The sequence below is a fragment of the Pseudoliparis swirei genome, chromosome 8 (assembly GCF_029220125.1).
Source record: "Pseudoliparis swirei isolate HS2019 ecotype Mariana Trench chromosome 8, NWPU_hadal_v1, whole genome shotgun sequence".
Lineage (NCBI taxonomy): Eukaryota > Metazoa > Chordata > Actinopteri > Perciformes > Liparidae > Pseudoliparis > Pseudoliparis swirei.
In genome coordinates, this window is record NC_079395.1 from 18,326,816 (window position 1) to 18,341,196 (window position 14,381).

The 14,381-nt window shown below is 40.6% G+C and overlaps 2 protein-coding genes across 2 annotated transcripts; one reads left to right on the forward strand and one right to left on the reverse strand.

The window, feature by feature from the left end:
- Window positions 1–3,719: 3,719 nt before the first annotated feature.
- Window positions 3,720–5,472, reverse strand: LOC130198328 (zona pellucida sperm-binding protein 3-like). The gene is made up of 10 exons (XM_056421480.1): window positions 5,391–5,472; window positions 5,129–5,295; window positions 4,949–5,046; window positions 4,786–4,874; window positions 4,517–4,697; window positions 4,338–4,443; window positions 4,163–4,248; window positions 3,963–4,054; window positions 3,833–3,892; window positions 3,720–3,764 (listed from the first exon to the last, which is right to left on the reverse strand). Exons 1-10 carry the CDS (start codon window positions 5,455–5,457, stop codon window positions 3,727–3,729), a joined length of 984 nt encoding a protein of 327 aa, XP_056277455.1. The 5' UTR covers window positions 5,458–5,472; the 3' UTR covers window positions 3,720–3,726.
- A 4,511-nt stretch (window positions 5,473–9,983) lies between these two features.
- On the forward strand, window positions 9,984–11,624 carry LOC130198476 (zona pellucida sperm-binding protein 3-like). Its single transcript, XM_056421646.1, has 9 exons — window positions 9,984–10,059; window positions 10,155–10,321; window positions 10,404–10,501; window positions 10,574–10,662; window positions 10,751–10,931; window positions 11,004–11,109; window positions 11,205–11,290; window positions 11,398–11,489; window positions 11,560–11,624. The coding sequence occupies exons 1-9, from the start codon at window positions 9,993–9,995 to the stop codon at window positions 11,622–11,624; spliced, it is 951 nt and encodes a 316-aa protein (XP_056277621.1). The 5' UTR covers window positions 9,984–9,992.
- Window positions 11,625–14,381: the final 2,757 nt, after the last annotated feature.

Genomic DNA, 14,381 nt, shown 5'->3' on the forward strand with positions numbered 1-14,381 from the left:
CGTTATCAGAATGTCTTTTGGACAAAGGACAGTGAAAATATGATTGTTTCAAAAAAAGTGGTCTTGTGTCTCACTTTACCCCTAAGCTGGGGTAAAGTGAGACAGACCTGAGAAGTCAAGGGGGTAAAGTGATCCACTTACTTTTTCCATTTTAAAACTACCATAACAACACATGTTGTAATAGTTACAATCCTGACAGCTAGATTGACAACTACACATTCCAAAACTAATATCGGACTAGTCATAGAATCATGGAGATTAAGATCAATTAAGCACATTTATTTAAACACTTGAAAGTAACTCTGAACAAAATCCTATAGCTACAACAAAATATAATGCACAATGTTTTAATTAACAATCAAATGACAGATAGAACCAGTTAGATTAGAACTCATATGCCAGTTCACGGCACTTAACTGGAGCAAGGCCATGGAACTGGTCAGCTCGTTGTTTCAAGTGTTTGCTCCTCCATCTCATCTGTAAATATTCTCTTTGCCTCAGCTACTGCACCCCAGGATACTGATTTTACTTGCCCTTTCTATTTTTCTTTATACATCTTTTGAGGGTTGTCTTGTCAATATTTCTATCCCTTCCAGCTTTTCTTAAGGACTTACACTACCGTTCAAAAGTTTGGGGTCATCCAGACAATTTCGTGTCTTCCATGAAAACTCACTTTTATTTATAAATGAATTGAACATTTCATAGAACATAGTCAAGACATTGACAAGGTTAGAAATAATGATTAATATTTGAAGTATTAATTTTGTTCTTCAAGCTCAAAGGAAGGCCAGTTGTATAGCTTATATCACCAGCATAACTGTTTTCAGCTGTGCTAACAAGTCACAAGGGTTTTCTAATCAGATATTAGTCTTCTAAGGCGATTAGCAAATGTACCATTAGAACACTGGAGTGATCGTTGATGGAAATGGGCCTCTATACACCTCTGGAGATATTTCATTAGAAACCAGACGTTTCCACCTAGAATAGTCATTTACCACATTAACAATGTATAGTGGGTATTTTTGATTAATGTTATCTTTATTGAAATAACAGTGCTTTTCTTTGAAAAATAAAGACATTTCTAAGTGACCCCAAACTTTTGAACGGTAGTGCATGTCCTTGCATGACCTCAGCGGCTGCACTCTCCATCTCTGCAAGGGGTGTTTGGCCCCATGTTGTCTTCCTGGTGTAGTTTCTTGGCATGATGGCTTTTCTACAATGTTTATGATATTACAAATACAACATAATTAATGTAATATTACTCAAATATCTTTAAGACTAAACTTAACTTGGAGTAAACTGTCTCACTTTACCCCACAGCCACTATTTTAGAAAAAACAATATATCTTAGCCATTCAGGCTAATCTTCAGCTCGCATCAATCACATGGTTGTATATGTTAGAGGTTCATCGACATGTATGATATATGGTTTTCTACCTAAATCAATTTGTTTTGACACAAAAGTTGATTTAGTTCACAGCAGGAAAATTTACTTTTACATGCAAAAAAACATACTTAACACTTCTTTTTCATGGCAAGGGGGGAATGGGAGGGGCTTGAAAACATAATTCTCACATTACCACAAATGGGTTCCTTTGCCTAGATACAGGGGGTGTCCCACTATGGAGGACTTAAAATGACTTAAGTATAAATAAATAAATAAATGAATGCATGAATAAATACAAGAATAAATAAATAAATGCTTAAATAAATGTATAAATGAATAAATAAAAAATAAAATAAATAATAAAATGCTTAAATAATATAAATAAATAAATAAATACAGGAAATAATAAAATATGTTATAAAAATCAAACAGACATCTTTAAAATATATTTCATTTATCTTATTTATTTCTCTATTAATGTGTCCACACGTATTTCTTCATTTATTTATGTGTTATGGAGGACTCAAAATGACTTAAGTATAAATAAATAAATAAATAAATGCATGAATAAATACAAGAATAAATGAATAAATGCTTAAATAAATGTATAAATAAATAAATAAATACAAGAATAAATGTATAAATACAGAAATAAATACAGCAATTAATATATATGTTATAACTCAACAGGACATCATTAAATAAATGTATTTCTACATTTCTGTATTTCTTCATTTATTTATATCTCTATTTATGTGTCCACACGTATTTCTTCATTTATTTATGTGTGACATTTACGTGTCCGTATATTCAAATGAGCTGGGCGGTCCGAACCTCATTGTTGAACAGGATTGGTCAAATCAGGGAGCAAGACAGAAGCAATCGATCCCTAGCACTTGGATCTGTAGACGAACAGCGTTTATTATGCATTCTTATCTGTACATTCTAAATACTACTGTTGAGTCACGGAATGTAATTTAAGGATGTTTTCAGCCGAGAAGTTAGTTGTTTAAGCATCAAATCTGTGGTCGGTTTATCGAGATTCAGTCTAATAAGGATACGCGACGGAGATTTGAGGTGCTGCTCGCGGGACCAGTGAGCTCCGGGCGGTCAGCGCGCTGTGTGGCCGCCGAGAGAAGCCTGATCTCGGCAGGACTTTTTGAAATGCTCCGCTGGCTCTGACGTCTCCGTAGCGGCTAAACATGAGATATAATTAGGTTTTTGAGGATCTAAAGAGCACAACGAGTTTATTATTTACTAAAAGATAACGTTACGTCAATTTGACTAAGGGTTAAGATTCATAACTTCATATTGTAGCGACCCTGGGTCAGGAAAGCTACGAGACGTTGTATATTTATTATCGTTTATTCGTAGCCTACGCCAAACAGTGAACACCGCAACACATTCTACTCCACTGTAAATTATTTTACAGTGAATAATGAGTAAATTCATGCGCAAGAACAGTTGATGTGGTGACGTCACAAGACCAGAAAGACCGTCCTGCGTCCTCGAGAGTCTGGACTCCCAAAACCAGACTCCAAAGACCAGACTCCAAAAGAACACGAGTCTGTACTCAGTGTTCTTGGAATTGATAAACGGCTAACTTCTGCTAACGGTGAGCTGAGCGAGTCAACTTCAGCGTCATGTGCCAGGCAGAAATAGTAGAGCACAACACACCAGGTGCATCACACTCCTGTGACCAATCATGCTTTAGACAGAGGTTCGGACCGCCCCAGCTCATTTGAATATACGGACACGTAAATGTCACACATAAATAAATGAAGAAATACGTGTGGACAAATAAATAAATGAAGAAATATATTTATTTAATGATGTCTTGTTGATTTATAACTTATATTTATTCATTCCTGTATTTATACATTTATTTATTCTTGTATTTATTCATGCATTCATTTATTTATACTTAAGTCATTTTAAGTCCTCCATATTATGTTTGTATAGCGCTGCAATACATTGGTAGGCCTATCTGGTTGCAATTTATAGTTATGGGTAAATAAAGCTAACTGCAGAGTTTAGCCTTGATTTATAAACCAAGTTTCAATGATCAGTCGCTCTATAAATACAGTGGCATCAATATTTTACCACAACAGCGTAATGTTCCCAATGACAGACAAATGTTAAATATTGCTGAGATTTCTTCTTGAAAAAAAGGCCAGTATTAAAGCTTTATGTATGAAGTTGATTACTAGATATGCAGGTTTCAGCAAAAACAAAATGAATACATTACACACAAAATATAGTTCCACCTTTATTATTATACTCCGCAGGGTGTTGGCATTATACTTTTAGAAGTTTACAAATCAAAGAATAAGTCGAACTCAAATTGAAGGAGCCAGTGTGCAAGCTGGATCCATTCCTGTTAACAAAGGACTGGGTTAAGTAGTTAAGGACTAATATGCACCGCAATGTCAAAATAAAACCTACCTGGAGAATCAGTGATGGTCAGTGGCCCAAGGACAGCTTTTTGTGCCATACCCCGCTTCCCTGTTTGAAAGTTAAAAGGTTTAAGTACAAGTCAAACCAGACGAGTTGATACAGCAGAAGTCACCAATACCTGATGCTAAACTCCTGACCCTCCTGGACTTGCAGTCAGAGTCACAGCAGGCACAGAGATAGCGGGATGCAGAGTTGTCCAACTGCTCCCAGCTGAGTTCATGAGGGTCAGAGAAGAGTCAGAAAATTATTCTCAGTGGTTCCATCACACAAGTCTGATGAACCCAGAGAACATTGTGAATGTTTCAGTGACATGTTTACCCATGCTCGTTGTCATAGTGACAGGCCTTCTTGCTGTTGTCCTGACCGTTGGGATCCCAAGCCACAAGTTTACAGTGGATAAACACCTGTTGAGTAAGAAGTGAGATTGAGGGGCAGTTGGCTTCCAGTTTTACCAATAAAGTCCCAATTCTGAATGTGCACAAGTTATGGTTACCTCTTCCCCAAGACCAAACCTAAAGGCTTGAAGGGAAAGGCGGAGCTCAGAGGATTTTTGCCTTTGTTCGAACTTGGAGCGCGATACCAGACTGTCCACAAGACATCTGTGTGGTGGAGAAAGAAAGTGTCAAGTCTGATTTCTGGACAACAAAATGCTAAACGGTGAAACCAGATTACCCCTCATTGGCGATTATCGGGTACAAAGTGCTTCCAGGCTGCAGCTCCGGTGTGGTAGCCGCTACGCATTCCTCAAGAAACAGCAGCAAGGGCTGATGGGTCTCCTGCGCCACGCTAGCCATGATCGGGATAAAGGAGCCCAGAGGAAAGGTGGTGGATTCAGCGGGGCCGGAGAAGTCAGCTACAGCCGTAAACAGGAGAGGAGTCATTACGCTAGAGGAGTCACTGGGAGAGCTGCCATCTCTAGTGAGGTCACGCTTCACACCCACCATTCATGAGGCCAAAGTGGAACTCTAGATCTCCCAGACCAAACGTGTTGAAAATTGGGGCATGAAGCCGCGGGTACCAGTCTTCAGGCCTGCAACACAAAGCAAGAGATAAACAGCTGCCATGTTACCAAACTCTCAAAGCTGAAGTAGTGTGAACACCCACCTCTCATATTCACAGACAACGGGGCGAGTGAAGTCCACAGAGTCAGGAGAGGAACTGTAGGTCAGATCATTGGTGAACATCAAGCGATCCCCAGTTACCTACGAGAGACACAAATGTCACCAAGCTGCAGGAAGTACAGTGGACTCAGTTTGCAGGTACACATGTGGAGGTGCTACGCACAATTCTCCTGAAGTTACAGTCGTCAAAGTCCACGCTGAAAAAAGCCTCTGTGGCCGAGAAGCTGGTGGGGAAGCAGTTACCCAGACGGAAGAGCGAGGTATCAGCCCGGGACCTGCCCTCCGTCCACACCAGCCTCACAGAGTCGGTTCCACAGTCCAGCTTCATGTCTGGAAGGAGACACAACACAAACAAGTTGATACTCAAACAGCTTTAGTTAGATCACAATAACAGAGCTTTGTGCATCATTTTGTTCCAATATTACCTGCATACACCGACATGGCAGCAGCCAGGCTCACAAACAGTGCACGCTGCCAAAAGAAAGCCATCATGACTGGATGCTGGCTCTGGACACTGGGGGGTGTTTTTATTCCTTGTTACCGGGCAACTTTCATCAAGACAACCTCTTTCAGCTGGTGTGTGTTGATGGCCTCAGGTGCAGAGGCCATCAGACTTCTTCTTCTTCATCTGAAGTTTATTGGCAGACTACAAATTAAGGTTTAAGGTGCATAGCGAAACATCATCATGACTTTAGGACACTTGCCATTTTAAACACAGTAATATTGTTTCAAGTATTATACATTAAAACAATTAAAATATATATAGCTTCCACCCTTCCTTTCAGTCTTTCTCTTTCCATGCTAAACTTTCTGCACTCTATCAGAAAATTGTTCAACAGTTTCTTTACTGTTGTATATCTCACATCTATCTGTAACCTAATTTCCTAATTCCAACAGAAGTGTACCTCTGTTCCTAATTGTTGTGAAATCAATACTGACAACACATTTTTGGGGGGAATAAGACACACACGAGTCAATGACAGTAAATCATTGAGTGCAGGAAGTTCAGTGTTGGAAGAGAAAGACTGAAGAGCAGTGTGGTAGCTATATGAGGTCTTTTTACATATTTAGAATTTATAATATTTTAAACAATATGACTGTGTTTAAAAAGACAAATGTCATAAAATGTCATGATATTACACATCCAGTACAGTAGGTGTCGCTATGCACCTTCAACCTTAATTTGTAAAAAAAAAACGTAAGAAGATGAAGAAAAAGAAGTCTGAGGTCCTCTGCACCTGAGGCCATCAACACACACCAGCTGAAAGAGGTTGTCTTGATGAAAGTTGCCCGGTAACAAGGAATAAAAACACCCCCCAGTGTCCAGAACCAGCATCCAGTCATGATGGCTTTCTTTTGGCAGCGTGCACTGCTTGTGAGCCTGGCTGCTGCCATGTCGGTGTATGCAGGTAATATTGGAACAAAATGATGCACAAAGCTCTGTTATTGTCACTGAAAACATTCACATTGTTCTCTGGGTCCATCAGACTTGTGTGATGGAACCACTGAGAATAATTTTCTGACTTCTCCGACCCTCATGAACTCAGCTGGGAGCAGTTGGACAACTCTGCATCCCGCTATCTCTGTGCCTGCTGTGACTCTGACTGCAAGTCCAGGAGGGTCAGGAGTTTAGCATCAGGTATTGGTGACTTCTGCTGTATCAACTCGTCTGGTTTGACTTGTACTTAAACTTTTTAACTTTAAAGCAGGGAAGCGTGGTATGGCACAAAAAGCTGTCCTTGGGCCTCTGACCATCACTGATGTGAATTATTGACTAATCATCCAGGTAATATTTTTTTCATGACATTGTACTATATAATAAGCCTTACCAACTACTTAACTCTGTGTTTTATTCTCCAACAGGAATGGCTCCATCTTGCACACTGGCTCCAATCTGAACTGGATTTTTATTATTGGTGTTGTCAACTTCTAAAAGTCTATGCATTTTGAGATTGTAATAATGCCATTAAATCTTTAACTATACTTGACATTACTACGCTTAGTTTTTTCGGTGTCTTTCTTTCTAGGTACTGTATTCATTTAAGTAATCTTGGTTAAACTGCATGACATCCGATAAGCAGCTTCATACCAAACACCTGTAATATGCCTATACACAACTGCAATGGGCTTTCAAGCAGTCAAGTTGAGGTTTAAAGTGTAGACTTTTGGCTTTATTTCACTGGCTATAACAAAACTATCGCATTAACAGTTTAGGAATTGCAACTGTTTTTCAGGGTCTCAAAAGGCTCCAAGTAACTGGAAAGTGTCATGCAAATGGTTTGTTGACCAGGTGTGGTTTGTTCCCTCAATATCAGATTTCTAAAGTTAACTGTAGCTGATCCAGGACACTCTGCGTCAGGACCAAATAGGTGTCCATGAATGGAGGACATTAAAATCCTAATTACACAAACTCATTGGGCAGAAACATTGGCTCTGTTTGGTAAATTCCTAAAAATAGACTGTACTGCCACGCTCGCCAACACAAAGGCCTGGAAGACCATGGAAGACATGTTAAGTAGATTTGGAAAAGTATTTCCTGAGACCGAACCTCTTATAACAAATACTCGTCAAAGTCTACACTCGCGATGCCTTTATGAATCTGAATACAGGGTTTACAACGAAGTGCAAATGGGTACAGTTAAGTATGCATAGTACTGGAGTAACAAGTAAATACTGTATATGCAGTGAGGGGAGAACAACAAAATGCTTTATTGAGGAATAGTTCAGTTTATTTTTTATAGCCCATTCTCTCAAATGTGCCTCAGTGCTTTACGCTCTGTACACATAGACATCCCTGTCCCAGAACCTCACATCAGATCAGGAAAAACTCCCAAACACTTTACGGGGGAAAAAGTGAAGAAACCTTTAGGAGAGCAACAGAGGAGGATCCCTCTCCAGGATGGACAGGTGCAAAAGATGCCATGTGTACAGAAGGAATCATTAGAGTTACAACACATTCAATGAATATGAAAGTGTATGAATAGTTGGTAGTAGTGATGGACCACAATCCAGACCTACATGATACATCAGGCAGATGGAGGTAGATAGGAGTGGGCGGGGCATCAACAGGGCCATGGCAGCAGACCCAGCCATGTCGGATGGACCCTATGAGACGTGAAGTCCCAAGGACTCCAGGGAGGAAGCAGAGTTAATAATGTGTGATGCAGACATGAAAATTCATTTATAAGTCAAGCGAGAAGAGGATATAGGTGCTCAGTGCATCCTAAAACGTCCCCCAGCAGCCTATAAGCCTATAGCAGCATATCAAGGGGCTGGACCAGGTGAACCTGATTCAGCCCTAACTATAAGCTCTGTCAAAGAGGAAAGTCTTAAGTCTACTCTTAAACGAGGTGACTGTGTCTGAAGGTGGAAGCTGGTTCCATAAAAGAGGAGCTTGATAACTAAAGGCTCTGGCTCCCATTCTACTTTTTAAGACTCGAGGAACTACAAGTAGTCCCGCATTTAGTGAGCGTAGCTCTCTAGTGGGGCAATATGGTACTACAAGCTCCTTAAGATATGATGGAGCATCACCAATCAAGGCTTTGTAGGTGAGGAGAAGAATTTTAAATGTGACTCTTGATGTTACAGGGAGCCAGTGCAGAGCAGCTAGTGCAGGAGTGATGTGATCTCTTTTCTTAGTTTTAGTGAGAACACGAGCTGCAGCATTCTGGATCAACTGGAGGGACCTAAGAGACTTATTAGAGCAGCCTGATAATAAGGAGTTGCAGTAATCCAGTCTAGAAGTAAGAAACGCGTGAACCAATTTTTCTGCATCTTTTTGAGACAAGATGTGTCTGATTTTTTAAATGTTACGTAGATGCCTTCTAGACGTAAAACATGCCTTCCTTGAGAATTGCTTCACGTGGGAGTTAAAGGACAAGTCCCAATCAAAGATAACGCCGAGATTCTTTACAGTGGTGTTGGATGCCAGGGCAATGCCATCTACAGAAACCACATCACCAGATAATTGATCCCTGAGGTGTTCAGAGTAAAATTACTTCAGTTTTGTCAGAGTTTAACATCAAGAAGTTGCAGGTCATCCATGTTTTTATGTCCTTAAGACATGCTTGAATTTTACTGAGCTGGTTGGACTCCTCTGGTTTGATCGATCGATATAGTTGAGTATTATCTGCATAACAATGAAAGTTTATGGAGTGTTTCCTGATAATCTTGCCAAAAGGAAGCATATATAAGGGAAATGGGTCCAAGCACAGAACCTTGTGGAACTCCGTGATTAACGTTGTTGGTCATTGAGGCTTCATCGTTTACAAATACAAATTTAGATCGATCAGATAAAAAGGATTTAAAGCAACTTAGTGCGGTGCCTGAAGATGATCTCTTTAACGAAAGTAACTAAATAGAAAAGACACTTCACATGAAGGAAGCGACGGCTTTAGTTTTCTTTGACATTGAGAAAGCGTATGATTCCATGTGGAGAGATGGACTGATAATTAAAATGAACATAGACTCATGTGGAAGCTTATATTACTGGACAATGAACTTTTTTAGTATTAAATGGAACATTTAAAGTTAAAGTAGGTTCAGAAATCTTAGAAGGTTTTGACCTTAGTATACAATCGGGTCAAACAGTTTGAGAGGATCCTTTAACTGAAGTTTAAATGTGAGTAAAGAATTTATAATATTTTTTTATTTATAAGACTGGGATAGATGTGAGATATGCAACTGTAAAGAAACTGTTGAACATTTATTGATAGAGTGCAGGAAGTTCAGCGTGGAAAGAGAAAGACTGAAAGGCAGGATGGTAGCTATTTGAAGTCTTTTCAAATGTTTTACATTTATCATAATAACGATATTACTCTGTTTAAAATGACAAATGTCCTACAGTCATGGTGATGGTGCGGTATACCCTAATGCGTAGTCTACCAATAAACTTCAGAAGAAGAAGTCTGATGGCCTCTGCACCTGAGGCCGTCAACACACACCAGCTGAAAGAGGTTGTCTTGATGAAAGTTGCCCGGTAACAAGGAATAAAAACACCCCACAGTGTCCAGAGCCAGCATCCAGTCATGATGGCTTTCTTTTGGCAGCGTGCACTGCTTGTGAGCCTGGCTGCTGCCATGTCGGTGTATGCAGGTAATATTGGAACAAAATGATGCACAAAGCTCTGTTATTGTGATCTAACTAAAGCTGTTTGAGTATCAACTTGTTTGTGTTGTGTCTCCTTCCAGACATGAAGCTGGACTGTGGAACTGACTCTGTGAGGCTGGTGTGGACGGAGGGCAGGTCCCGGGCTGATACCTCGCTCTTCCGTCTGGGTAACTGCTTCCCCACCAGCTTCTCGGCCACCGAGGCTTTTTTCAGCGTGGACTTCGACGACTGTAACTTCAGGAGAATTGTACGTCGCACCTCCACATGTGTACCTGCAAACTGAGTCCGCTGTACTTCCTGCAGCTTGGTGACATCTGTGTCTCTCGTAGGTAACTGGGGATCGCTTGATGTTCACCAATGATCTGACCTACAGTTCCTCTCCTGACTCTGTGGACTTCACTCGCCCCGTTGTCTGTGAATATGAGAGGTGGGTGTTCACACTACTTCAGCTTTGAGTTTGGTAACATGGCAGCTGTTTAACTCTTGCTTTGTGTTGCAGGCCTGAAGACTGGTACCCGCGGCTTCATGCCCCAATTTTCAACACGTTTGGTCTGGGAGATCTAGAGTTCCACTTTGGCCTCATGAATGGTTGGTGTGAAGCGTGACCTGACTGGAGATGGCAGCTCTCCCAGTGACTCCTGTAGCGTAATGACTCCTCTCCTGTTTACGGCTGTAGCTGACTTCTCCGGCCCCGCTGAATCCACCACCTTTCCTCTGGGCTCCTTTATCCCGATCATGGCTAGCGTGGCGCAGGAGACCCATCAGCCCTTGCTGCTGTTTCTTGAGGAATGCGTAGCGGCTACCACACCGGAGCTGCAGCCTGAAAGCACTTTGTACCCGATAATCGCCAATGAGGGGTAATCTGGTTTCACCGTTTAGCATTTTGTTGTCCAAAATCAGACTTGACACTTTCTTTCTCCCCCACACAGATGTCTTGTGGACAGTCTGGTATCGCGCTCCAAATTTGAACCAAGGCAAAAATCTTCTGAGCTCTGCCTTTCCCTTCAAGCCTTTAGGTTTGGTCTCGGCGAAGAGGTAACGATAACTTGTGCACATTCATTTTTAGATTTGGGGCTTTATTGGTAAAACTGGAAGCCAACTGCCCCTCAACCTCACTTCTTACTCACCAGGTGTTTATCCACTGTAAACTTGTGGCTTGGGATCCCAACGGCCAGGACAACAGCAAGAAGGCCTGTCACTATGACAACGAGCTTGGGTAAACATGTCACTGAACATTCACAATGTTCTCTGGGTTCATCAGACTTGTGTGATGGAACCACTGAGAATAATTTTCTGACTCTTCTCTGACCCTCATGAACTCAGCTGGGAGCAGTTGGACAACTCTGCATCCCGCTATCTCTGTGCCTGCTGTGACTCTGACTGCAAGTCCAGGAGGGTCAGGAGTTTAGCATCAGGTATTGGTGACTTCTGCTATATCAACCCGTCACGTTTGATTTGTACTTAAACCTTTTAACTTTAAACCAGGGAAGCGTGGTATGGCACAAAAAGCTGTCCTTGGACCTCTGACCATCACTGATGTGAATTATTGACTCATTCTCCAGGTAATTCTTGTATTTTACAATACATGGAAATCCTTAACTACTTAACCCAGTCTTTTATTGTCTCACAGGAATGGATTCATATTGCATGCTGGCTCGATCTGAATTGGACTTTTATTGTTTTGTAAACTCCTAAAAATGTAATGCATTTCCAATTCTAATGTTATTAAAAATATACTTGCAAGCTCTGCTTAATGATATTGTCTATAATTTGATTCCAGTATTTCCATAAAGTGGTGTTCTTGGTGACTGCTTGCATCTGATCATCAACATACACAAGAGCTTCAACACTGGGCTTTTGTTTGCAGGGCTGTCATTGGGAACATCCTCTTCACTGTCATAGTAAAATATTGACAGCATATGTTGCTCCTTAATACAGAGACCTGAATATATGATGTATTTCCACAGTAAATGGACTCCTAACCCTCGCTGCATATTTTTCTTTGAGCATGTCTCAAGGCTAAACGCAGTATTTTCAACGGGTTGACTAGCGCTCTTTACTAGACCTAATGCATTGTAACAAGATGTAAACTGTGTGTCCCATCAGGTGCAACATTAGCTCGTAATTTCTTCTGTTCGGTGAATTTTTTTTAATAAAACATGTTAGACTACCATAAACAGAGTTGAGACTATATTTATATTTCTGGTGAAGTTGGGATTGTAATTTCAACAAAATGGCAATCCTTGACATTTAACTAAACGCAACACTCAAAATGGCAGTATCAGTATCCATAGTCCAGCCCACAGCGAGTACAAATGCCAACACCACACACATTCAATTCAGTTTATTTGTATAGCCCAATTTCACAAATGAAAAATTTGTCTCGGAGTGCTTTACAATCTGTACACAGACATCCCTGCCCCAAAACCTCACATCGGATCAGGAAAAACTCCCAAATAACCCTTCAGGGGGTAAAAAGGGTAGAAACCTTCCGGAGAGCAACAGAGGAGGATCCCTCTCCAGGATGGACAGAACAATAGATGTCATGTGACCAGAAGGACAGATTTAGAGTTAAAATACATTCAATGAATATGACAGTGTATGAAAAGTTCATAGTAGGCGTATTCCACGATGGAGACCTCCACGATCCATCAGGCAGATGGCGGTAGAGAGGAGGAGTGGGCGGAGTCTCAACAGGGCAGTGGCGTAGTCGGTAGCAGGAATTCCACGACCCAGACCTCGATGATCCATCAGGCAGATAGGATCTATGCCGTCTCATAGGGTCTGATGACCCCATGAGACGTGAAGTCAAAAGGACTCCGGGGAGAAAGCAGAGTTAGTAATGTGTGATGGAGAGAGAAAAGAGGAGATAGGTGCTCAGTGTATCCTAAAATGTCCCCCAGCAGCTATAAGCCTATAGCAGCATATCAAGGGGCTGGACCAGGTGAACCTGATTCAGCCCAAACACATGATCTACAGTACCCCAACAAATGCCCACACATAACCATGCACACCCGCATAGAAATCCCACATGTGCGTACTTTTACTTATCATGGGTCTCTTATTCTGCCAGATGACTTGAGTTCATTTAATATGTTGAAGATGGAAAGCCAGAGACTGAAACAACGAGTCTGGGTAACTTGTGTTCAGTCTCCACAATCCAAAACGAGGTAGGATGTCCCTGTGTCATGTCACTTTTTTATTTGTTCTGACTTATTGTAATTGGCATCAAACAGCTTTGTGGAGCCAAGTAAAAGTTCCCAGATATCAAAATCCTTATTTAGCCCAGTGAAAGGAAACATCCTCATTCAACTGTGGGCCAAATTCCAGATATTATCATCGCCACAGATTTGTTTTCATTAATCTTATACTCTGACACTGAGCCATATTTGTGCAGACACTGCATAAGTGCAGGAATGGAGGGAAGAGGTTATTATAAAAAGCAGAATGTCATCTGCAAACTGATATTTTATGGTCTGTTCCACTTTCATCACTATTCCTTGAATTTGTATATTTTGAGGTTCAATACTAAATACAAAGAGGGGAGAGAGACTTCTGATCTTTGGTCTCTGTTGAGCAAGTTGATCCAGCTAAAACATTTTTCACCGAATCCCATCTGTATCTGTTTGTTCCAGGAATAAACAATCAACTCGTCAAATGCCTTTTCAGCATCTAAGCTGAGAAGCATTTATTGATTGTAAATTTTATTCATTTCTTTATATATTTTTTGGTGCATTGTAAGGAATCTTTTCCTTCTTATTCACAAAGGCTTTGTAATATTCTCCAGTGAACTCATCTTTAATTTCATCTTGTGTGATGGGATCTACTAATTTGTGACCAACTAATCTGGTTGCTGATTCTTGTTCTTGACTCTTATATAATTGTTTTGTCATCTGCAAACTGATATTTTATGGTCTGTTCCACTTTCATCACTATTCCTTGAATTTGTATATTTTGGCGTATAGCTTCTGCAAGAGGTTCAATACTAAATACAAAGAGGGGAGAGAGACTTCTGATCTTTGGTCTCTGTTGAGCAAGTTGATCCAGCTAAAACATTTTTCACCGAATCCCATCTGTATCTGTTTGTTCCAGGAATAAACAATCAACTCGTCAAATGCCTTTTCAGCATCTAAGCTGAGAAGCATTGAGTGTTGTCTGTCTCTTGACGCTATTGATTGTAAATGTAGGGCTTTTCTTATGTTGTTTGTTCCTTAATGGCCTAGGATAAATCCTGTTTGCTCTGGTTTTATTCATTTCTTTATATATTTTTAGGTTCTGGCAGCCAGGATGGAGGTCAGGATTTTATA

Bases quoted from the DNA above. Each gene is read 5' to 3' on its own strand.
- LOC130198328 (XM_056421480.1), bottom strand. From the start codon at position 5,457: ATGATGGCTTTCTTTTGGCAGCGTGCACTGTTTGTGAGCCTGGCTGCT. The intron at 4,875-4,948 runs GTGGGTGTTCAC...TTTGTGTTGCAG, and splicing joins GTTGTCTGTGAATATGAGAG to GCCTGAAGACTGGTACCCGC. The intron at 4,055-4,162 runs GTAAACATGTCA...TCATGAACTCAG, and splicing joins CACTATGACAACGAGCATGG to CTGGGAGCAGTTGGACAACT.
- LOC130198476 (XM_056421646.1), top strand. From the start codon at position 9,993: ATGATGGCTTTCTTTTGGCAGCGTGCACTGCTTGTGAGCCTGGCTGCT. The intron at 10,932-11,003 runs GTAATCTGGTTT...TCCCCCACACAG, and splicing joins CCGATAATCGCCAATGAGGG to ATGTCTTGTGGACAGTCTGG. The intron at 11,110-11,204 runs GTAACGATAACT...CTTACTCACCAG, and splicing joins GGTTTGGTCTCGGCGAAGAG to GTGTTTATCCACTGTAAACT.